The sequence below is a fragment of the Hemiscyllium ocellatum genome, chromosome 29 (genome assembly GCF_020745735.1).
Source record: "Hemiscyllium ocellatum isolate sHemOce1 chromosome 29, sHemOce1.pat.X.cur, whole genome shotgun sequence".
In the NCBI taxonomy this organism is placed as follows: domain Eukaryota; kingdom Metazoa; phylum Chordata; class Chondrichthyes; order Orectolobiformes; family Hemiscylliidae; genus Hemiscyllium; species Hemiscyllium ocellatum.
The window spans coordinates 23,962,926-23,989,149 of NC_083429.1; the positions used below are offsets into that span (position 1 = coordinate 23,962,926).

Below are 26,224 nucleotides of genomic sequence, written 5' to 3' on the forward strand. Positions count from 1 at the left end.
CTCTTCTGCCATTCAGACCTTTTTGAAGACCTGACCTTCAACTCCATTTACCCGCACTTCTGTTCAGCGGGTGTGCAGGACAGTAGATGAGGAGTGTTCACTGCCTGAAATCGCAGTTTGTATATTTTTTCCAAAGATCTGAGAGACAAGGTCTATTGTAACAAACCATAATCTCACACCTAGACTGGAGTCATAGTTTGTGTTGCTCTACTTTTCCGTTCTTTGTTGCAGCTCCTGACAGAATAGTAGTTAGGGTTGGAAATCAATCACAAGGGAAAATTATGTTATTATATGGCAAGATAAATCGGTGTTAGATACAAATTATTTGCATATGCTGAAAAGCGGCATACTATCTTTATGGAAAGGTGTCACTGAATGTGTATGATTTCAAAATTTATGCAAAAACATCCTACTAGATATATTTCCATCCTTCTCTTCTATACTCCATGTTCCATTTAGCTTTGAGAATTTTTCTATATCTTATTACTATGTTATCTTTTTAACAGCTAAAAGTTGCATTTTATCTTACAGGTAGCTCTTAATTGTGCCAGCAGGTGGCATTGTGGCACCACCAGGCTCCGGATTGTTTCTTCATTCAGGAGCAAGGGCACTACAAAAAGGAGCATTTCTGTCTCCACCATGAAATACTAGGTTAAGATCATGTCACCATATTCCCAGCGGACTACAGGGTCGCTCTCTCATTAGAGAGAGATGATTCGAGATGAGATTATCCAGAGGATCACCTATTTAGGACAAAAGTTTCAGGCTGAAATCTTAACATTTAAACTTTCTTTTATTAATTCAAAGACATTAGAACATAAACACATTAGAATATAGAGCCTTGCCTATATTCACCAACATTTTAGATTTTAAAAAAATAAAGCTTTATATACAAAACAAGATATTTATTCAAAAGAAATTAGCTACAAAATGTAAGTTTCCAAAATACAAAAACAAACATTAAATAATCAATTGCATAATACAATTACAAAATCTGTTTGATTCATTGTTAATTGTTGGTCTGTCATAACTTTAAATACTTCTGCCACATTCCACCTCCAACAACAAAAATTCTCCTTTGAGCCAACAAGCTTTGTTCTGGTCTTTCCTGTCTCACGTTTTGTATGTCTTTCAACTGGTTGGCAGCATCCTAGTGAATTTCTAATGCCTCAACATCTTGGATCCTGAGTGGAGCCCAAAACTGCACACGGTACTCAATCTTACCAGACATTCACTGCTGAAGTCTCCGGGAGGAATGACACCTGGCTGTGAGAACACAGACTGAAAGAATGTCCATACATGGTATCTCATAGCTTCTGTTTATTTGTAAACAAACACACCCTTTGAGGTGCATATTTGGAATCTGCATTTTCCATAGATGGACAATGAAGGAATCCTCAGTCATACAGCACAGAAATAGATTCATCAGTTCAACCAGTTATGCCGAACATAATCCCAAACTAAGCTACTCCCACCTGCCTGCTCCTGGCCCATATCCTGGCAGGAATCGCTAGAGTCAGGGAGGGTCCCAGAGGACTGAAAAATCGCTAATGTAACACCCCTACTTAAAAAGGGAGTGCGGCAAAAGACAGAAAATTACAGACTGATTAGTATGGGTAAGATCCTGGAATCCATTATGAAGGATGAGATTTCTGAAAACTTGGAAGTGTATGGTAAAAAAAGGGCAAAGTCAGCATGGTTTCATCAAGAGGAGGTCCAGCCTGACAAATCTGCTAGAAGTCTTTGGGGCAGCACCATGGTTAGCACTGCTGCCTCAAAGCACCAGGGACATGGCTTCAATTCCAGCCTCGAGCGACTGTCTGTGTGAAGTTTGCACGTTGTCCCTGTGTCTGTGTGGGTTTCTTCTGGGTGCTCCGGTTTCCTCCCATAATCTAAAGATATGCAAGTTAGGTGAATTGGCGATGCGGAATTGCTCATAGTTTTCAGGGATGTGTAGGTTAGGTGCATTAGTCAGGGGTAAATGTAGAGTGGTAGCTTAGGGTAATGGGTCTGGGAAATGGCCTGTTTCCACAATGGATGTTTTCTACCTGGACTTCATGAAGGCCTTTTGACAAAGGACTACATAGGAGGCTGTTGAGTAAGATAAGGGCCCATGGTGTTAGAGGCAAGGTACTAGCATAGATAGAAACTTGGCTGTCTGGCAGGAAGCAGAGAGGGGGGGATAAAAGGGTCCTTCTCAAGATGGCAGCTGGTGTTCCGCAAGTCTCAGTGTTGGAAACACAACTTTTCACTTTGTACGTAAATAATCTAGATGAAGGAACTAAGAGTATTCTGGCTAAGTTTGCAGATGATACAAAGATAGGTAGTGGGACAGATGGTTTTGAACTGGTAGGGATGCTGCAGATGGATTTGGACAGGTTAGGAGAGTGGGTAAAGAAGTGGCAGATGGAGTACAACATGGAGAAGTGGAAGGTCATGCACTTTGGTAGGAAGAATACAGGCATGGACTATTTTTTAAATGGAGAGAAAATTCAGAAGCCTGAATTGCAAAGAGAATTGGGAGATCTCGACTAAGATTCTCAAAGTAAACTTGCAGGTTGAGTCAGTAGTTAGGAAGACAAATATAATGTTGGCATTTATTTTTGAGAGGACTTGAATATAAAAAGCAGGGATGTACTTCTAAGGATCTAGAAGAAGGCTCTGATCAGACCATATTTAGAGTATTGTGCACAGTTTTTGGCCCAGTATCTCTGACCTTGAAGCAGGTTCAGAGGAGGTACACGAGAATGGTCCCACTAATGGAAAGTGTAACATGAGGAACGTTTGCAGACTCTGGATCTGTATTTGGTGGAAGGATGTGGGAGATCTATTTGAAATTTACAGAATACTGAATGGCGTAAACAGTGTGAATGTTGGGAAGATGTTTCCATTGGTAGGAGAGACTAGGACCTGAGGGCAAAGCCTTAGAGTAAAGGGAGATAAGGAGAAACTTCTTCAACCCGAGAGGGGTGAATCGATGGAATTCACTGCCACAGAAGGCTGTGGAGGTCAGGTCATTGAGTATATTTAAGATGGAGATAGATAAGTTCTTGATTGTCAAAGGTGACAGGGAGAAAGCAGGAGAATGGGGTTGAGAAACTTATCAGGCATGATTGAATGGGCTGAATGGCCTAATTTCTGCACCATGTCTTATATATTAAACTGTTCTTATTTATGCACTTATCCAAATGTGTTTTAAATGTTAAAATTATATCTACATCCAACACTTCCTCAGGAAGTTCATTCCGCATGTGAATGACCTTATTGTGTAAAACAAAATTTGCCCCTCATGTTTTTATTAAATCTCTCCTTTCACCTTAAAACATGCACCCTTGTCTTGAAATCTCCCACCCTAGGGAAAAAATACCTAAGATTAACCTTATCTATACCTCCTCATTATTATAAACTTCTATAAAGATCCCTCTCAACTTTCTATGCCTCAGTAAAAAAAAAGTCCCAGACTATCCAGCCTTCCTTTATAACTCAAACCTTCCATTCCGGGCAACATCCTAGTAAATCTCTTCTGAACCCACTCCAGCTTAATAATATCTTTCCTACATCTGGGCAATCAGAGCTGGACACAGTGCTGCAGAAGAGGCCTCACCCCCTCAGAGTCATTGAGACACTGACCATGGAAACAGACACTTTGGTTCAACCCATCCATGGCGACCAAATATCCTAAATTAATCTAGTTCCATTTGCCAGTATTTGGCCCATATTCCTCTAAACCCTTCTGATTCATGTACCATCAGATGCCTTTTAAACGATGTAATTAAGCCCACCTCCACCATACCCTCTGGCAGCTCATTTCACACATGTACCACCCTCTGCGTGAAAAAGTTAGCACTCAGGTCCTTTTTAAATCTTTCCCCTTTCACCTTAAACCTATGCCCTCCAGTTTTGGACTCCCCTACCCTGGGGAAAAGATCTTTGCTATTCACCCTATCCATGTTCCTCTCGAGAGAGTCTCCCTTCAGCCTTTGATGCTCCAGGGAAAACAGCCCCAGTCTATTCAGCCTTTCCATGTAGCTCAAACCTTCCAACTCTCTCAACATCCTTGTAAATGTTTTCTGAACCCTTTCAAGTTTCACAATATCCTTCCTATAGCAGGGAGACTAGAACTGACTGCAGTATTCCAATAGTGGCCTAAACAATGTTCTGTACGGCCGCAATATGACCTCCCAACACTTATACTCAATGCACTGACCAATAAAGGCACACAGACCAAATGCCTTCTTCACTATTCTATCTACCTGTGACTCTACTTTCAAGGAACTATGAATCTGCACTCCAAGGTGTCTTTGTTCACCAATGGTTCCCAGGACCTTATCATTAAGTGGATAAGTCCTGTCCTGATTTGTCTTTCCAAAATGCAGCAACTCACGTTTATCTAAATTAAACTCCATCTGCCACTCCTTGGCCCATCTGATCAAAGGTCCTGTTGTACTCGGAGGTAACTTTTTTTTTTGCTGTCCACTATATCCATGTTGAAATGAAGAATTATTCTTCTTTACTCAATGGTCTCTCCTTCTCTCCAGTAAACCACAGACTGTTCAGTGATGGTAGCCTTCTTCTCCAAGCAGGCTACTCTTCATGCACTGGTATCAACAATCCACTGACCTTGAGGGTGATGATAAAGCTGAGCTGTCATATCATCGCCCAACTCACTGACACAAGACTGATGCACCTTATTCAGTACTGTTAGTTTCTATGATTCTGGGAGTTACTTTCTGCATGAAAGTACTTGATGCTTCAGTCTTTTACCAAAATGTTGCTTCATCAAGAACTGGAGTGTTTTTAAAAAAAAATTCAGCTCACTACCACTTTCACCAGAGTAACTAAGGATAGGTAATAAATGCTGGCTCAACCCACATTCCATGAACAGATTTTTAAACAGTTACATTTGACTCCCTTCCCTGATCCCAGGAAAATAAATGTAACCCCATGATGCATGGAATTTTTTGTTTAAAGTGGTTAAGTTTAACTCATTCATATATTACCATGGGTTGACCATTTCCCACCAGATATTACAGTAGCCACATCTCATGCTTTTCCACAAAAATACACCTTTTAAAGAGTGTTTTACCAAGTACTCGTTGCCACACATAGATACAAAATACAGGGACTCTAGATCACTCCTCAGTTCCGAAGAAGCTTAGCTTCCACGTGCTCCACAAGGTAATGGGGAAAGAGTAGAATCAAGCCTGTCAGGAGCGTCACAATCAGGACACACAGCAGACAATAGCGGCCAATGAAGAAACGGTCATAAATCTGAAAGAGAAACAAAAGAGGCACATGGGTCAGAGCCGGTCCCGCCTTTCCAACCCTTTTCTCTTGCATGAACGTAAGCAATCTGCTTCCAGATTTATGTCTCATCGTTCAGCTTGACCACAAAGAAGTGCAAAAGAGCCAGCAGAAATAACCTAAATGATACTGAGATAAAGATAATGCCCCCACTTCTGACTGCCAATTAGTGACCACCCTGTCCCCAACAGCGACAACCAGTCCTAGAGGTAATTGTAATCCAAAAAGAAATGAACACTAGTTAGCAATAAAAGAAAAATATTAAAATAACCTGGGTTATTTAATTAGGAATCTGCAATGTTCCATAGTAACATCTTGGAATAACAATGAAATTTCTCTTGACAGCATGCCAAAATTATGGATTGTTTCTGGCACAATGTTTTATTTCCAAGGTCGAACCATTGTAAACAGAAACCTTTGAGAAAGACAGATTACATACCCCTTCAGTTGAATACAGCTTAAAAAAGAACATAGAAAACAAGTAACTCTTACACAAAGAGTTTAAATATAATTCACTCATTTTCAATTAAAAAAATGAAGAATGGTTTTGACTTGGAAGAAATGGTATTTCACAAGTCTGAAGCGTTAACATGTCAAATGCAGTGACACTGTTTGCATGACACAGACAGTAGGTAATGAAATACAAGACACCATTAGGTCCTGCTCTCTCTAGCCAATAATCTGTCTGTGACTGAACCATGTGCTGGGTCAAGTTCACAACGAGTTCCCTGTGTTGTACCAATTATATTCTGTAACCAACTGCCAAGAGGATTTCAGGATGACTTTCACTTTTGATTATTCTTTGCTAACTGTGGTGAAATGTACACCTCTTACCATGTTACTAAGCAAATCAACAAACTGTTGCGCAACGACACACCAGCTCTGAATCTGGACCTTACACATGTGGGTTCCACAGTACTGACCCATCTGACTACCAGGACAGCAACAGTGCAAGAGAGAAGGTGAGCGACAGCATCCTGAGCAAGACAGGGAAAATCATGCTGGTTTCTGATTGATATCTAGCAATGTCCACTGAGGACTGTGCAAATGTGTGGCAAGTAAAGAAAGAATCTAATCAGCCATGATGCCTTTCATGATCAACAAGCCGGACAGGGCCAAATGTAAGCCCATGTAAAGAATAAGTACTGTCTATGGAACAGCATCTCAATACGTGCACTTTCAAAGGTGAAGGGAAAATTGGAGACTTTCTGTAAATTCCTAGCATCTGGGGAAGTATAATCCAAAACACAATACTCCAACAAGTGGAACCAATTACGGAAATCAGCTGCAGCAAGGATAAGATGACCTGGTACTTTTAAGTGATGTTCTCATGTTATAGAGTCATAGAGATGTACAGCACAGAAACAGACGCATTCGTTCAACTCGTCCATGCCAACCAGATATCCCAACCAAATTTAGTCCCACCTGCCAGCACCCAGCCCATGTCCCTCCAAACCCTTCCTATTCATATAACTATCCAGATGCCTTTTAAATGTTGTAATTGTACCAGCCTCCACCACTTCCTCTGGCAGCTCATTCCATACATGCACCACCCACTGTGTGAAAAAAGATTGCCTCTTAGGTCTTTTTTATATCTTTCCCCTCTCACCCTAAACCTATGGCCTCTAGTTCTGGACTCCCCCATCCCAGGGAAAAGACTTTGTCTATTTATCCTATCCATGCCTCTCATGATTTTATAAACCTCTATAAGGTCACCCCTCAGCCTCTGACACTCCAGGAAAAACAGCCCTAGCCTATTCAACCTCACCCTATAGCTCAAATCCTCCAACCCTGGCACCATCCTTGCTAATCTTTTCTGAACCCTTTCAAGTTTCACAACATCCTTCCAATAGACCTACAGCAGCCTAACCAATGTCCTGTACAGCTGCAACATGACCTCCCAACTCCTGTACTCAATACTCTGACCAATAAAGGAAAGCATACCAAATGCCTTCTTCACTATCCTATCTACCTGTGACTCTACTTTCAAAGGAGCTATTAACCTGCACTTCAAGGTTTCTTTGTACAGCAACACTCCCTCGGACCTTACCATAAAGTGTATAAGTCCCGCTAAGATTTGCTTTCCCTCACAGTTATCTAAATTAAACTCCATCTGCCACACCTCAGCCCACTGGCTCATCTGATCAAGATCCCATTGTAATCTGAGGTAACCTTCTTCACTGTCCACTGCATCTCCAATTTTGGTGTCATCTGCAAACTTACTAACTATACCTTTGAAGCTCACACCCAAATCATTCACATAAATGAAGAAAAGTAGTGGACCCAGCACCCATTCTTGTGGCACTCCAGTGGTCATAAGCCTCCAATCTGAAAAGCAACCCTCACCACCACCCTCTGACTTTTACCTTTGATTCAGTTCTGTATTCAAATGGCTAGTTCTCCCTGTATTCCACGAGATCTAACCTTGCTAATTGGTCTCCCATGGGGAACCTTGTCGAACACCTTACTGAATATAATGAAATGAGTGGCTGGGTCTAGATACATACTATATCATCAATTTGTTGACAAACTGTTCAATTTATCTTTAAACAACCAGAACTTCTTAAATGTACATCAAATGTAAGGAATATTGAAATAGTCAGACATGGGGAGGGAGTGGGAGATACATTTTCTGATGGGCACTGTAATCACAAATCCACTTTACAAGAGCAAAGCACTTTGGCTTTTTTCAAAACCAGACATAAACCTAGCAAACAGGTAAACACTACTCTGAAGAATACAGACAAAATCTTGGTTCAAACATATCAAATCAACCTCAAAAAACAGAACAATAACCGGACTATACATTTTTCTTTGTTGTTCTGCTGTTACTATTTTGAACAATGACAACTTCAAAAACTGCACTAACCTCATTAAGAATAGTTGCACAATTAAAACGAATCCTAAACATACAGGGATGTTGTTGACTTATTATGTTGTTTTGTTGTGGTTTTGGATTGTGGGAGTAGGGAAGAACAAGGTAACCACTCACCCTTTTATATTTTTGGAGGCACTAGTGTATTCATGGTTAGGTTTCTTTGTTTAGTAAAAGGGATCCAGGATGCAATGATCTCTCAAAAATCATCTGACTGACGGAGCTTCAAGTTTTTTTCTGCTGGGTAGTAAGTTCATTTTCTAGCCCCATTCCCAAGAAGAGGGGAAGGCCCTGTCAAAACCTTTGGCCTGATGGCTGCTTTGTGATATAAAGTGACACCAAACAGCAGGGGTTCAATTGTCAAGTCACCATGAACAACCCACTCTCTCAACATGCTCCTTGTGGTGACCCTTGAGTTAAACTGTCCACCAGTCGTCTCTTGCTAATACGAGAATAGCCAATGGTCTTTTGGGACAACAACAACTTTAAATATTCTGTTTCATAATTCCTTCAAACTCCAGAGTGAAGGCCCATTCTATTCAAACTCTCTTCTCCTCTCTTTCCAGGAAGTTATCTAGTTAATACTTGCTGCACTCTTTCAATAAGTATATCCTTGCTTAGCACAAAGGCAAATATTGTAAAGTATACTTCAGGCAGCGTCTCACTTTGCCCCTTACAATCACTCCCTTAATCTTGTATTCCTACTGTCTTGTAATAGTGGTTGACACACTATTTGCTTTCCCAAATGTTTGCTGTACCTCCATGTTAAATACATGTTTCTTATGCAAGGACAGCCAAATTTCTCTGAACGTCAATATTAAAGAATTTCTCAATATTTAAAATTTAATAAATTTTTCTGTTCTTCTCAACCAAGTATCACATTTCCCACTTTACTAACCATCTTTTTGTCCACTCACCACCAGAATGTCTCATGTGCAAGGTAGCATTAACAGATAACACAGAGTTTGAGCAATGACTGGGAAACACTGTCCAGCTTAGTGATTGAGGCCAGGTTATTAAAATGAAAGAGCACAAAACATTCACGTCCTAGAATAATGACATCAACTGGGTGGTTGGGCTTTTTATAAGCAAACATATTTTGATAAAACCCAGTGGCATCGCCATTGCTACACTGTAAGCTGATCTATATTAACAATAGGGCAGCACGGTGACTCCGTGGTTCGCACTGCTGCGCCTCACAGCACCAGAGACCTAGGTTCAATTCTAGTCTCGGGCGTCTGTCTGTGTGGAGTTTGCACATTGTCCTTGTGTCTGCATGGGTTTCCTCCGGGTGCTCCGGTTTCCTCTCAAAGGGTTAGGTGAATAGGCCATGCTAAACTGCGCATAGTGTTCAGAGATGTGTAGTTTAGGTGCATTAGTCAGGGGTAAATGTAGGGGAATGGGGCTGGGTGAGTTACTCTTCAGAGGGTTGGTGTGAACTTGTTGGGCCGAATGGCCTGTTTGTGCACTGTAGGGATTCTATGATAGGATATGATTCTATGAACATAAATTACTTGAACTAAACTGAATCTTAAATGGAATCATTCATGTCTCAATGTCATGATTGAGATGACAGGACAACAAACGTGACTGTCCAAAAGAAAATCAGTGTTATACTTGCAATTCTATTTTGCTGAACACTTAGAATTCCCAGGTAACGTTAGTATGCAAACCTGCAGCTTTATGTGTGGTCTAAAATATTAATTAGCTGTGAGAGCAGAACAAGCAGAGAGAAAACAGCAGAGAAAGAATGCTAACGAATGCTAATCATTGCCCCTGCAGGTGGTTTTGCCTGTGCTCTCGTGCAGCAATACAAGGAGCTTGGTACTCCAAGACGATGTTGAGGAAGAATAAACTCCACCTCAGCAACAGAACAAATCTCTTGTGGACTAGACGGGTGCTCGTTTAACACACCTCATTCTTTAATGAGCCAATTAGTGGGGCCTGGTACTGTGAGCAATACACAGAGCTTGGGCCATGTAATATTAATAGTTCATTGGCTTGCGAGCAGAGGTCCTGCCCTGTGCCCTGCTAATTGGTACCATGGTACTGCTATTATTTGATCATAGGTGGAAGTTAGCTGAAGCACACGGCAACACAGTTCTGCTTTAATGTCCAGGTTTGTGAATTCTCTCATCTGATCAGTTGGAGGAGGTGTTCCAGTCAGTCAGTAAACTGGTCAAGCCACATTATTCGCTTTTTTGGGCTTTCATTATTAAAATCTTATGTATTTTTCTATGGTATGCTGTACCCAACACTTCACTATTACCAACTGACATAAATACCAAACAGGAACTTGCAGCATGTCACATCAGTGTGTACAGCCATTCCATAAAAGTGGCTGCCGGCAAAACCAAGTGCTTTTATATATCTTTAAATTACAAACGTCATCAGAAGCAAGCGTGATGGTGGTTTTCTAGGTTTCTTCTGAGGCAGTTACACTGTTGGTGTAAACAGATGTGAATACTGCTGAATGCAGTGACTATGGAACAGACAGAAAAGTTGAAGTCATTATCATCTCTTGAAATCATGAATACAGGTCGTTCTACTATAATGCACGATTTGTTAATGAGAATTCGCTGTAATGCAATTGCCAAATTGGGAACACTGTTTCTAAGCGCAAACTTTTAAAGTGTATGTTGGCTGTAACACAATTTCACCAATACTTTAAGTGCTGTTTCTAAAGTAATATTCTTCTATAACATGGGACTGTACAAGAACACACCCGTCACATTACAGAAGTTCTGCTGTTTCTCAGTTGCTATCTGTGCTCTTAATTCTAATTTGCAATGTAACTACGATAGTTTCTGAAGCACTCTGAGCCAATGTGTACTGTACTGCAGAAATCCATGAAGCAAATTGCAGTTCTGCCAAACAAATGGGAAATATATATGATGTATATCATTTATACAGAATAGTGTAGAGATAAAGAGAGGTAAAGTCAGATAACAGATGGAGGGAAATTCCTCTCTTCCTATTTGTTTGTTTTGTAACTCATGCATTGTAATGTTGAATGTAAAGTTATTGCTGTAATGAAAACTGCTCGAAGATGATTACTTTGATGGTGTTTGGTACAACCACACTACGTAAAATTAGTCTTGTGGAGCTGCATTCACAAACACTTAGGAACCTCCTTTGCCGCCTCCTTTGCTTTCTGCCATGGCCCAACAAGTCTTTCTAAGGTCTACTGTGTCAGCTTCCTCTTAAGAAAACTTCAGAGTCTGTGGTACAATTGTTGACTGATTTCCTCAGGCTCTGCATCAGCTCAAGCACTTTTCTAGACTGGTCACGTTCCCACTCCATATCAACAATCTCATCTACTCATCATTCAACATAATATTTTATGTCGATTGTACTCTTCAGCTTCTTTCGAACTGCACACACAAGGCACAGACGTTGTTCCTCATTCAGTGCAATTGTTGCACCATTAGATTCTGGTCACTTTTGAGCTTTGCAATGAAAATTGTGACCCTTTCAAATCTCTGAAAGTCTCAAAACTACTTCATTTTTGTTTTAATTGCTGAAATTCTTCTCTATTCTGACCTTAGGTGCAACTCCTCATTCTTGCCATAATCGATATTTTTGGAGGGATATTGTGGGATGTGACCCTCACTGGAGATGTAGAAACAGTGGATGGGATTACAAAGCTACACTAAAGTCTGGAGGCCAATAAAAATAGCAATAACATTCAACTTGTAATTATTAAAGTTTGCACCTACTTGCCTCTAGATCTCTATGACTGTTGGAGACAGATGCACCTAGAAACTGGGTAGGGTAGCTTCATGAACATCTCGTGGAAGCTACAAATCTTGAATAAGAAGCTACCAGTCTCATGTTCTTACCAAGCAGGGCAACAGCTGCAGACTTTCTTTTGATGACAGGCATGGTTAACAGCTGCCATCTGTACAGCAACAATTTGCAGCTATTGTGGGGCAGGAAGGGACTTTTCCTGGTCTTCTATCACAGGAGAATGTAGTGAGTTTGACTACAAGTAATAACAGGAAACTAGAGTATTTTAAAGCACATATTTTCATGATTGTATGTTGAACTCACAAATGCAAACTTTAATAATTATAAGCTGAATGTTACTGCTATCTTTATTGGCCTCCAGAGTCACATTAATTTTCAACTAGAAGTGTTTGGATTGCGCTATGTTAATTATTTATAACCACATTTTTTTTAAAAATCCTTTCGCTACGATTGCAAGATTATCATTGTCAGATTGTCGGTTTTCAGATTTGTTTTTGTTGATTTAGGGGCATGAATGCCCTGTTACTGCATACTTATTAAAGATGTTTTCAGTATTAATTATTTTATTTTTGGCAGCTGACATGGCCTTAGGTAATTTAGTTTTGGTGGGAGATGGGTCCTTGGAAACGTCAACATTTTTAGGTGGTGTCCCAGAGAAAATTTTGAAAACTGCTGACTATAAAGCCTAAGTCCATCCAAAACTCAGATAATGTTTCCCTCTCCAGACAATGTTAATGATTTCTTTCTTGCACTACTAAAGTCCAAGTCAGTTACGAGGAAATATTGCTCATCGGAGAGGTGAGGCTCTCTCTCATACCAACCTCTGCTTCAACCAATCCTCTTTGTAGCTCACATGTGTGGTCATTACTTCTCTTCTCTCCTCCTCCTGCCTCCCCAAACTCCACCCACCAACAACTCGCCTCTCGGAAATAGCCTGGTATTTACTGGCATCTCTTCCATCCGCGCCATCTTTAAATGCCCGTTGTACACCTGAACAAGCACCTGGCATTCCAGAAATGCCATGCATGGTTGCTGACATTTCCCCTAGACATGTCATATTGAAAGAGACTGGCATCCTGCTTTGTGGTCAGAGACCTGGAGGTTCTTTAGAATGGGATGGTCCATTGCAGGATTTCCTTCCTCTTCACCCAGGACCAGCAGTGGAGGCCACAACACCAATAGCAGCCTGGTCCAAGGTTGCCACTCAAGTTAAGGTATCCTCAGCCATCTCAAAGTTTGATCAGCAATGTGGCAAGAGGGTCAACGACCTTCTCCTCTCTGCCAACATAGGTGCCACCATTTTCTCTCCGTAACCTCACTATCTGGCTCCCCCCTCCAAAACTAAATTACTGAGCATACCGGGGAAAGCCTCAGCAGCCAGGTCTCTGGCACTGAGCCTGGCTCTGTAGCTCAGAAGAGAAGGGGAAGGGGGAGAATAGGAGAGTGATACTGATGGGAGATTCAATGGTTAGAGGAACAGACAAAAGATTGTGTAGTCACGACAGAGACTCCTGGATGGTATATTGCCTGCTGAGTGCCAGGGTTAGGAATGTCTTAGATCAAGACTACAGGAATCTCAAGGGGGAGGGTGAACAGCCAGACGCCATACAGTCATAGCGCCATTGAGACGTACAGCATGGAAACAGACCCTTCGGTCTAACTCGTCCATGTCGACCAAATATCCAACCCAATACAGTTCCAACTGCCAGTACTCGGCCCATATTCCTCCAAACCTTTCCTATTCATATACCCATCCAGATGTCTTTTAAATGTTGCAATTGTACCAGCCTCCACCACTTCCTCTGGCAGCTCATTCCATACATGTAGTACCCTCTGCGTGAAAAAGTTGACCCTTAGGTCTCTTATATCTTTCCTCTCTCTTTGTACCTTTCTCACACTTGCTGTTGGGATGCCTGTAATACAGCTCCAACATTCTTAGCATCCCCTTCCGATTTCTGAGCTCTACCCATAGCGCCTCACTGCTCGAATCCTTCATAGTGCCCTCCTTCAGCACAGTTGTGATATTCTCCCTGACCAGTCATCCAACTCCTCCACCCTTTTTACCTCCCTCTCCATTCCGCCTGAAGCATCTATATCCTGGGATATTTAGTTGCCAATCGTGCCCTTCCCTCAACCAAGTCTCAGTAACAGCAATAACATCATACTCCCAGGTACTAATCCAAGCCCCGAGTTCATCTGCCTTACCTTCTACATTCCTCGCATTAAAACAAATGCACCTCAAACCACCTGTATCCTTTGCGTTCATCATGTGGTCCCTGTCTACTCTTCCCCTCAGTCACACTGGCTTCATGATCTAGTTCCTTACAGGCTTTAGTTACTGCCTCCTTACTGCCCACTAATCTCTTCATTTGGTTCCAATCCCTCTGTCACTTTAGGCTAAATCCTCCCCAACAGTGTTAGGAAAAGCACCCCCTAGGACATTGGTTACAGTCTTGCCCAGGTTAAGACCTTTGGATTTGTAATAGTCCCACCTCTCCCAGATTTGGTCCCAATGTCCAAACATCTGAACCCTTCCATCCTGCACTATGTCTGAAGCCATGCATTCATCCTGCCTATTCTTTCATTTCTACTCTGACTAGGACGTGGTGCTGGTAGCTGGCCTGATATTACTGCCACTTTCTCTTTTTATCTTTCTCTCGTCTCTTTGTTTATTCTTGTCCCCTCAAAGTTTGACCACCTGACTGTGCCCCCAACTTTGCCCCCCTAATACCCCACTGTGACTGTATACAATGTGCAGGTGCAGACTGTCAGTGACCTTTACATTGATTATGATGGGGCACTGCAAGATCCCACTCCGTCATTTCCCCTCACTGAGAAAGTTATGAAGTTAAAAGTGTATACTCTAGCTTTGAGAGAGAGAGAGAGAGAGAGAGAGAGAGAGAGAGATGACCGGCTCCCGTCATGTGACCGACGCGCAGAAACAAAGTATATACTAAAACCAATCGAGTTGGTATTTTACTGTTTTGACAGCAGTTTTGGGTATAAAAAGCAGGCAATTTTGTCAATTAGCCAGGAGAAAGAGCACCAACTATTATTGTCAGACAGACTGTCTTAAAAAAAATCTCTATCAAAGGTAACTTTTACCTCTGAAACACCTTTGTAGCCAAATACCAAAGACAACCCAGGGAGATCTACAAACAGAGGAAAATCAACGCCGGAGACAACAGCTGCTTTCTGGTTTTGAAAATTAAGTTGCTGTAAATTTAATAGGGGCTTTATTGGACAGTGTCCATCACCATAAAGGGGTAGGTGGCTGTGTAATCATGAAGGAATGATGGGGGGTTGGGCAGTATGGGAAAGGGACTAAAGCGGCAGAGAGGGAGGGGTATTCAAATGGGGGAACAATATTCAGGGGAGCAAAGTATGAGGGAAGCAGCAAAATAGTCAAGGGGACTGGAATTGGGGGAATGTAAAATCTGGGGGAAGCAAAATTGTAGGGGCTGAATAATGGGAAAGGGGTTTGCATATTTGGGGGAGTTGCAAGAGGTGGTGGGAGAAGAAAATAGAGCTACTAACAAATTGAGGGCAAATATGTTCCCACACCCTTATTTTTGATTGCCCAACTCTGGGCCACACAATCAGAAGTAGTAAATATGTGGCGAGAGGGGCAAAATATGGGGAGTACGATTTTGGTGGGGGAGGGGGCAAAATTGAGATGGTAAATTGTGGGTATTGCAAGATGGCAGGGACATAAAGTTTGTGGAGTGGTAAATTTGGGGGGGGGGGGGGAAGCCTTGCAAGGAAAGGAGGGCACGGTTAGTAGAGGGGAATTAAAGTACACCAGAGTGGGCAATTACACGGTGAGTGGGGGAAATTTTGGGTGAGGGATGCCAAGTTGGGGACAGAAAACATCTGGTAGCGGGGCAAAACTTGGGGTGGGCACACAGTTGAGACAGGAATATTTGGGGTAAACTGGGCAACCGTATTCAACAGGGATCTGTTCTGGAGCCTCTGCTCTTTTTGATTTTTATAAATGACTCGGATGAGGAAGTGGAAGGGTGGGTTAGTAAATTTGCCGTTGACACAAAGGTTGGTGGAGTTGTGGACAGTGTGGAAGGGTTGTAGGTTGCAATGAGACATCGACAGGATGCAGAGCTGGGCTAAGAAGTGTCAGATGGAGTTCAACCTGGAAAAGTGGGAAGTGATTCATTTTTAAAAGACCAAATTTGAATGCAGAATACAGGGTTAAAAAGGTGGGATTCTTGGCAGAGTGGAGGAACAGAGGGATCTTGGGGGTCCCTCAAAGTTGCCACCCAAGTTTATAGGGTTGTTAAGGCAGTGTATGGTGTGTTAGCTTTAATTAGTGGGAGATTTAGTTTAACAGTCGCAAGGTTAAGGCATAGATATAAAGCCCTGGTTAACCACACTTGGAATATTGTGTTCAGTTCTGGTTGCCTCAATTATAGGATGTGGAAGCTTTAGAGAGGGTGAAGAGGAGATTTACCAGGATGCTGCCTGGACTGGAGAGCACGTCTTACAAAGAAAAGTTGAGGGAGCCATGGTTTTTCTCATTGGAACGAAGAAGGATGAGAGGTGACTTGATAGAGGTATGCAAAATAATGAGAGGCATAAATAAAGTCGATAGCCAGAGACCTTTACCCAGGACAGAAAGAGCTATCATGAGGGGGCATAATTTTAAAACTTGTAGGAAGGTTTAGGGGAGACGTCAGAGGTAGGTTCTTTACACAGAGTGTGGTGGGTGAGTGGAATGCACTGCCAGCAGTGGCAACAGAATCAGATACTATAAGGACATTTAAGAGACTCTTGGATAGACACATGGATGATAGTAAAATGAAGAGTAGGTAGGTTAGTTTGATCTTAGAGTAGGATAAAAAAAGTTGGCACAACATCAAAAGTAGAATGGCCTGTACTGTGCTGTACTGTTCTATGTTCTATCTCTACTGCCATACCCAACTTGCACCAAGGCTTATGTTCTACAAGTCACATTACTGTCTTCAGCATCTTGCCTCACTTACTCTCAATCACCTCAACTCTGACACCACTAACCCTGTATGTCCTCTGTGCTGTCCACTCACTTGCTCAGAACACCACCACTTCTGCACCAACAGTAAATGCTGTGCCACACTTTCTTCCTCTGTTATACCAAACTGTCTCATTCCATCAGGAAAACAGCTCAGAATGGGACAGAAAGAATCAAGGCAAGGTGGTGATCTGCTTGTCATCTGGCTACTCACTGCTTATAAGGACAGAATTCAGACTCAAACCACACTGAGTAAGTCCTGGTCGTATCAGAAGCTGTCATTGATTTCCTGTTCTAGTAAAAGCTAACCCCCTTAATTTGACTGAGAATTCTGACAACTATGAAAAGCTCGCTGATTTTGTGTTTGTGTTAAATAGCACGGCAACAACACTAAACCTGGCTTCTCTGGCTGAGAGATCAAAACAAGGCAACAGAAAGCAGGAATGCTGTGAGCAGTGAACAGCCCAAAAGAGAAGCCTGGCCCAATCCTCGAACTGGGTATGTGACACGATGTGCTTTGGGTCCTCGCAGCAGCCACACAATGGGAAGAGAGAATGACAGCCTTTGACATCAGGCTACATTCAACCAAATGTAGCATTAAGGAGCCCTGGCAAAGCTGGAATGAATGGGAATCTGGGGGCAAATTTTCCACTTGTTGACGCCATATCTGACATATAGGAAGATGGTTGGGGTTACTGGAGGTCAGTCATCTCTGCAGGAGCCCCTCAGTAATGTCTTAGGCACAAAAATGTTCAGCTACTTCATTAATGACTTTAAGGTCAGAAATGGAGATGTTTGCCAATAACCGTGCAGTGTTCATCACAATTTGCAACTTCTCAAATGCAACAGTGTCTGAACAATAACCAGGCTTGGGCGAACAAGTGACAGTAACATTCACGCCATACAAATGCCAGGTCGTGACCATCTCCAATAATAGACAACCTAATCACCGCCCCTTGACATTCAATGATGTTACCATCACTGAATCCCCATTATCAATATTCTATGGGGGCACCATTGACCAGAAACTGAACTGTACTCACCATATAAATATAGTGATTACAAGAAAAGGTCAGAGGCTAGGAATTCTCCAGTGAGTAACTTGCTTTCTGACCCCGCAAAGCCTGTCTGCCATTTACAAAGCACAAGTCAGGAAGGTGATGGAATGCACCCACTTGCCTGATGGGTACAGCTCCAGCAACACTCAAGAAGCTTGACATCATCCAGGACAAAGCAGCCTGCTTGATTGGTATCACATCCACAAGCACTTGATCTGTCCACCACCAATGCGGAGTTGCAGAAGTGTGTACTATCAATAAGATGGACTGCAGAAATTCACCAAAGATAGTTTGACAGCACCTTGCAAACCCACAACCACTCCCATCCAGGTGGACAAGGGCAGCAGATGCAGGTGAACACCATCACTTGCAAGTTCCCCTCTGAACCTCTCACCGTCCTGACTTCACTGTCACGGAGTCAAAACTCTGGAAATCCTTCTCAAAAGGGTATTGTTGATCAATTTTCACACATGAACTGCGGTGGTTCAAGAAGGCAGCTCACCACCATCTTCTCAAAGACAACTCAGAAGGGCAATAAATGCTGCCCAGACATCAATATCCACATTCCACAAGTGAATAAAAACAGTTTCCCAGTGCATCCCAAGGTGCAGCACTGAAATGCAGAAGCATCCTCTAAGTTGCCTGGAGATGTGCCATGAGCGTTCTTTAAGACTGGCAGATGGCAAATGCCATGAAGTCATTCACAACAAGCAATGAACTAAATCTCCCAGGTGCCTGCTCTAGTTTCCTTGTTGCAGTTTCTCAACATTTAGCTAGATTGGCAAGTTTGATAAGATGGTTGGCTGAAAATCAATCAGGTCAGCTGTGCTGTTAACAAGGCATTTAACAAGTGCTCCTCCCCAACAACTGCTATCTTGCCACAGGGGTGAGAATCTTCCCATGTGACTTGTGAAGATGAAGAAAGATGGTTTGAATTGCTCTAACCATCGACATAGGCCTTGCTACAACTGTTACACAATTTTGCCACACACCTCGCTATCGGCCACATTGCTCAGATCCCTTCAAGATTCCACCCATTGTCCTTCTTCTTCTGCCATTCCAGGCCTCACTTAACAATGAAATCAAGATTGACAGTATGGGATCCTTTTGTAACTTACTCCTGTGCAGAACTTTAAACTCTGGAACTTCATATCACTCACCACCTATTCCTTACCGACAAAAGGGTAACTAGGGAGAAAATAGGGCCCCTCAAAGATCAGGAAGGCTGCCTTTGTGTGGAGCCGCAGGAGATGGGACAGATACTAAGTGAGTATTTTGCATCAGTATTTACTGATGTGGAAAAGGACACGGAAGATATAGAATCTAGGGAAATAGATGGTGACATCTTGAAAAATGTGCACATTACAGAGGAAGAAGTGCTGGTGCTTTGAAACGCATAAATGTGGATAAATCCCCAGGACCTGATCAGGGGCACCTTAGAACTCTGGGAAGCTAGAGAAGTGATTGCTGGGCCTCTTACGGAGATATTTGTATCATCAATAGTCCCAGGCTGAAGTCCATAAGTCTGGAGGTTGGCCACATGGTGCCACTGTTTAAGAAAGGTGGTAAGGAGCAGCCAAGGAACTATAGACCAGTGAGCCTGACCTTGGTGGTGGGCAAGTTGTTGGAGGGAATCCTGAGGGACAGGATGTACATGTACTTGGAAAGGCAAGGACTGATTAGGGATAGTCAAAATGGTTTTATGCGTGAGAAATCATGTCTCACAAACTTGATTGAGGCTTTTGAAGAAGTAACAAAGAGGATTGATGAGGGCAGAGCAGTGAATGTGATCTATGTGGACTTCAGTAAGGCATTCGACAAGGTTTCCCATGGGAGACTGATTAGCAAGGTTAGATCTCATAGAATACAGGGAGAACTAGCCATTTGGATAAAGAACTGGCTCAAAGGTAGAAGACAGAGGGTGGTGGTGGAGGGTTGTTTTTCAGACTGGAGGCCTGTGACCAGTGGAGTGCTACAAGGATCAGTGCTGGGTCCATTACTTTTCTTCATTTATATAAATGATTTGAACGTGAGCATAAGAGGTATAGTTAATAAGTTTGCAGATGACACCAAAAATGGAGGTGTAGTGGACTGCGAAGAATGTTACCTCAGATTACAACGGGATCTTGATCAGATGGGCCAATGGGCTGAGAAGTGGCAGATGGAGTTTAATTTAGATAAATATGAGGTGCTGCATATTAGGAAAGCAAATCTTAGCATGACTTATACACTTAATGGTAAGGTCCTAGGGAGTGTTGCTGAACAAAGAGACCTTGGAGTGCAGGTTCATAGCTCCTTGAAAGTGGAGTTGTAGATAGATAGGATAGTGAAGGCGATATATGGTATGCTTTCCTTTATTGGTCAGAGTATTGAGTACAGGAGTTGGGAGGTCATGTTGCAGCTGTACAGGACATTGGTTAGGCCACTCTTGAAATTTTGCGTGCAATTGTGGTCTCCATCCTATCGGAAAGATGTTGTGAAACTTGAAAGGGTTCAGAAAGGATTTACAAGGATGTTGCCAGGGTTGGAGGATTTGAGCTAGAGAGAGAGGTTGAATAGGCTAGGGCTGTTTTCCCTGGAGTGTCGGAGGCTGAGGGGTGACCTTGTTGAGGTTATAAAATCATGAGGGGCATGGATAGGATAAATAGACAAAGTCTTTTCCCTTGGGTGGAGGAGTTCAGAACTAGAAGGCATTGGTTTAGGGTGAGGGGGAAAGATATAAAACAATCCTAAGGGGCAATTTTTTTCACGCAGAGGGTGGTACATGTACAGAATGAGCTGCCAGAGGAAGTGGTGGAGGCTGGTACAATTGCAACATTTAAAAGACATCTCGATAGGTATATGAATAAGAAGGGTTTGGAGGGAGATGGGCCGCCTGTCAGGTGGGACTAGATTCGGTTAGGATATCTGGTCGGCATGGATGAGTTGGACCGAAGGGTCTGTTTCTGTGCTGTACATCACTATGACTCTTCCTATATTCTAAATACTTTTAAAAGGAATGTGTGTTAACACCTAACCAAAACTTTAACTGCCTCTTGTTTTCTTCTACTTTCTTGACATTGCTTCTGCAGCACAGGCTTTGACCTGGGATTCTCAATTTCAAAAAAGGGAAAACATCAGAGATCAAGATTGCACAAAAGGAAGAGATCGGTTTACAATAAAATTCTGATCCTAATCGGAGACTCTAGTGTGCTGACATAATTTATAAATTGAAGAGCACAGGTCATAGCAACTCAAGAGACCTCAATAAGTGAGCTTTGTTGCTGTGACCAGAGGAACGCATACAGGCCCAGAAGCACTCACTGTAATTAAGTGGATAGAGCGAGGGAGTGATACAGTGAAGGGAATCATTTACTGCTGGGGTTTAAGTTTACTTTTAGTTTAAACCTTTGATTTGTTCTTTTGGGAGTTTTGTCTGGATTTATGCTGCAAGTACAGTACTTCATCCTTCACGGAAATCAATATGTTGTGCACTGCATGTGTGAGAAATGGGACTGCCTGAGGGTTGATAAGGTTCTGTTGCCTGCACACGGTTCATTGTTTTTAATAAAAGCTCAGGGGCAGGTTATGAAAGGCAATATAAAGCAACAGATATAAACACTGTTCTTACCACGTCTTCAGTCACTGACTCAGGTGTCTCTTTGGCCCGGGGAAAGAAGATGAGGATCAAGGTGATCATCAATGCAAGGAAGAAAACCAATATAATCGAAAGCCAGCTAGATAAAATAACACAAGATATTCCCAATGAATCTGTACTGCACAACAGATGATATTTTATTATACTGGTTTATCAAGCAAGGGGCCCAGTGAGGGTATCAGAGCACCAAAGCTGAGGAGCGGAAGATCAATTTAAAATCAAAGAAAACTGGTACCAAATTGATGGTACACTGGCTCCAGCTAGTCAATTGCAGTTTGTGTCAATCAGACCAAGCTTTCCCCTTTCTGTCTTTTAGGTTTAACTATGTTTTTGATTTTCAGAAGTATCTCTGGTTTCCTCCCTGTGCTTTATTAACTTAGCACAGTCTCTCCCAAACGGTGAACAGCCCAACCTTAGTTCTGCTACAAGTTTGTTCCACAACCCTGACCTAATCACTCTGCTCTTGCTGTGTTCCTTTTAAAGATTAGAGTGGTGCTGGAAAAGCACAGCAGGTCAGGCAGCATCTAAGGAGCAGGAATATCGATGTTTCAGGCAAAAACCCTTCATCAGCAATGAGCCTCCAGGGTGGAGAGATAAATGGGAGGCGGGTGGGGCTGGAGGAAGGTAGCGAAGAGTACAATGGGTGGATGGAGGGGAGGATGAAGGCATTAGGTTAAAGAGGAGGGTGAAGTGGATAGTTGGGAAGGAAGATTGGCAGGTAGGGCAGGTCATGAGGGTGGTGCTGAGTTGGCAAGTTGGAACTAGGGTAAAGTGGGGGGAGGGGAAATGAGGAAACTAGTAAGGTCCACATCGATGCCCTGGGGTTGAAGTGTTCCGAGGTGAAAGATGAGGCGTTCTTCTTCCAGGGTGGTAAGGCAGTGGTGGTGGAGGCGGCCCAGGACCTGCATGTCCTCAGCAGAGTAGGAGGGGGAGTTGAAATGTTCGGCCACAGGGTGGTGTGGTTGATTGGTGCAGGTATCCTGGAGATGTTCCCTAAAGCGCTCTGTGAGAAGATGTCCAGTCTCCCCAATGTAGAGGAGACTGCATCGGAAGCAACAGATACAATAAATGACACTGGTGGATGTGCAGGTAAAAAACTTTGATGGATGTGGAAGGCTCCTTTGGGGCCTTGGATGGAGGTGAGGGAGGAGGTGTGGGCGCAGGTTTTACAGTTTCTGCGGTGGCTGGGGAAGGTGCTCGGACGGGAGGATAGGCTGTTGGGGGGCACAGACCAGGTAGTCACGGAGGGAATGGTCTTTGCGGAAAGAGGATAGGGGTGGGGAGGGAAATATATCCCTGGTGGTGGGGTCAGTTTGGAGGAGGTGGCGGAAATGTCAACGGATGATGCCGTTTATATGGTGGTTGGTGGGGTGGAAAGTGAGGACCGGGGTGTTCTGTCCTTGTTGCAGTTGGAGGGGTGGGGTTTGGAGGGTGGAGGTGCGGGATGTGGACGAGATGCGTTGGATGGCATCTTCAACCATGTGGGAAGGAAGAGGCCATCTGTGGTGGAACTGGTCCTCCTGGGAGCTGATACATTGGAGGCGGAGGAATTGAGAATACGGGATAGCATTTTTGCAGGAGGTAGGCTGGGAAGAGGTGTAATCCAGGTAGCTGTGGGAGTCGGTGAGTTTGTAAAAAAAATCTCAGTGTTAAGTCAGTCATCATTGATGGAGATGGAGAGGTCCAGGAAGGGGAGGGAAGTGTCGAAGGTGGCCCAGGTGAATTTAAGGTTGGGGTGGAATGTGTTGGTGAAGCTGATGAACTGCTCAACCTCCTCACAGGAGCACGAGGTGGCGCCGATGCAGTCATCAGTGTAGCAGAGGAAGAGGTGGGGAGTTGTGTAACTACAGAGGATGGACTGTTCTATGTAGCCAACAAAGAGACAGGCATAGCTGGGGACCATGCGGGTGCCTATGGTTACCCCTTTCGTCTGGAGGAAGTGGGAGGATTCGAAGGAGAAATTGTTAAGGGTGAGGATCAGTTCAGCCAAACGAATGTGTGTGTCAGTGGAAGGGTACTGTTGGGGATATCAGGTGGGCTTGCAGGTCCTGGGTCATGGCCCTTTTCCAGCACCACACTAATCTTGACCCTGATCTCCAGTCCTCACTTTCCTTTTAAAGTAACTCAATCCCAACCTGTTCTTTGAGTTTTTTTTAAATCAGTGACCAAGTCACCCAAACCATTAACCATTAGCAACACGTAGTTCACTGGAAATAAAGATGAGATTAATTACATTTTATTTGCAAATAAATAATGAAGAATGGACACCACCCTTGGGGATGTAATCTCAACACAATGTGCATGGCAGATGGCACATACCTTCATCAAAAAGTATGATAAAAATTAATTAGTGTGTGTTTATCATCATTCCATGGTTTACTTCTTGACGACTCAACAGTGGCAGGTTTTTGTTAAGTAATTCAAAGGAGAAGTAAGTTTACATGCATTCAGTGTGTTTGAGAAGATTTATCGCTCAGGTTGTTTGATGAGATTGTTGACTTGCTCATGTGCTTGCACCTGTTCCTTATACACAAACCACTAAGAAACAGAACCAGCAACAAAACCAGAAATGACACCACTAACCCCAGCAAACAGGACAGAACACCAATGCTTCACCAGAGGCGCACTGATGAGGTTACCCAGAATGGCAATGAAACGCCTGCGAACAAACTTACTAGCTCAGCCATTAAGTAAATAACCTCAGATATTGTTCAAGTGTATTAAAATGTTTTGATATGGAAAACTATTTTTGTCAGTAGATAGCATAATCGAAAAATTAAGAACCAGATTTTTCAGGAAATTAGGAAACACGTCTGCATCAAAGGTTGGCAGAAGCTTGAAATCTTTCAGTAAATGGCAATTGATGAGAGATAAAATATTAATACTAACATCATGAGTGGTAAGATTTTTGTTAATCAAAGATTAAAGGGATATGGATAAGCACACTTTTATGGAGTCATGGGGCAGATTACCATAATCTCTCAGATAGGCGGAATAAACTCAAAGGGTTAAATAGCCCACTTCAGTTTCTATATTTTCCAATAGAATTGTTGCAAGTGGTCAAAGTTCTGATTCCTACACTTGTAACTAATTACTAAATTCCACTAGATAATGCTATCCTGAACCACTCCCTCTCAGTGCATTCACTGCTCCATTGCCTGACTATTTAGTCACAGAGTCATAGAGATGTACAGTACCAAACCAGACCCTTTGGTCCAACTCGTCCATGCCGACCAAGTATCCCAACCCAATGTAGTCTCACCAGGCACCTGGCTCACATCCCTCCAAATCCTTCCTATTCATATACCCATCCAGGTGCCTTTTAAATGTTGTGATTGTACCAGCCTCCACCACTTCCTCTGGCAGCTCATTCCATACACGTACCACCCTCTGCGTGAAAAAGATCCCATCCAGTCCAACACTGTTCGCTCCCCCCTGCACCTCCTAATCCCACTCGGGCAGCCAGACTGGACACTAACAAGAAGACTGCTGCGAGTCTCCAAATAGCGCATGCACGCACGCACACACACCCTTTTACTGCAACGTTTTGACAGGTTCCATCTTTGCCCTGTACAGGTCAATGTTGGAGAGATTATTTGGGGAAGGGGGGTTTAGGGTACACAGCTGTGTAGAACTCCAGGGAAAGTGTGTGGGGGGAGAGAGAGGGTGGGAGGTTAGTCATTTGGAGATAGTGCAGGGGGCAGATAGGGGGCAGTGTGCTGCTGCCTAGTCTCCTGAATGGGGAGCGAATTTAATAGAAAACTCCTGCGCTAGAGGAAGGGCATTGAATCAATTAACCAAATAATCAATTATCTGAACGGAATAGTGCCCACCCATCTCATTCAGATAATCGAGGTTCCTCTGTATACTTAAGTGGAGAATCAGGAGAGCAAAAAGGGGACATGAGATAGCTTTGGCAAATAGAGTTCAGGGGAATTCAAAGGTTTTTACAAATACATTAAGGACAAAAGGGTAACTAGGGAGAGAATAGACCCCTCGAAGATCAGCAAGGCGGCCTTTGTGTGGAGCTGCAGGAGATGGGGGAAGATACTAAACAAGTACTTTGCATCAGTGTTTACTGTGGAAAAGGACTTGGAACACAGAATGTAGGGAAATAGATGCCTGGGCTCCCATCAGTCCAGGATGGTTCTCGGCAGCATTTCAGGAAGCAGAGTTCACTTTTAATCACTGTAAACAAAAGGCGCGATCAGTGCTGGAAACACATCTTTGATGTAATGTATGTATCGTGACCTCGAGATCTCCTTCAGATAATCGATATTCGGATAATTGATAATCAGATAATCAAGGTTCCTCTGTACTCCTACTGCCTTTATGCTCTAAGGATTCATTTCATCTATCTGGTCTATACCTGACATATGCAACTTTTTTTTCTTAACCAAATCCTCAATTTCTTTAGTCATCCAACATTCCCTACACCTACCAGCCTTTCCTTTCACCCTGACAGGAAAATACTGTCTCTGAACTCTCATTATCACATTTCTGAAGGCTTCCCATTTTCCTGCTGTCCCTTTACTGCGAACATCTGCCCCCAGTCAGCTTTTGAAGCCTAATACCGTCAAAATTAGCCTTCCTCCAAT

The 26,224-nt window shown here is 43.0% G+C and overlaps 1 protein-coding gene across 2 annotated transcripts in view; it reads right to left on the reverse strand.

The window, feature by feature from the left end:
• Positions 1-932: 932 nt before the first annotated feature.
• The window catches only part of tmem218 (transmembrane protein 218), a 33,502-nt gene continuing 8,210 nt past the window's right edge, over positions 933-26,224 (reverse strand). For both annotated transcript variants that reach the window (XR_009646265.1, XM_060847076.1), the window contains exons 3-4: positions 21,600-21,705; positions 933-5,271 (exon numbers count right to left, since the gene is read on the reverse strand). Coding sequence is in view for 1 of the 2 variants with exons in the window: in XM_060847076.1 (XP_060703059.1) it covers positions 5,140-5,271; positions 21,600-21,705 (238 nt within the window). In the remaining variant the exon portion in view is untranslated. The remainder of the gene's footprint in view (positions 5,272-21,599; positions 21,706-26,224) is intronic.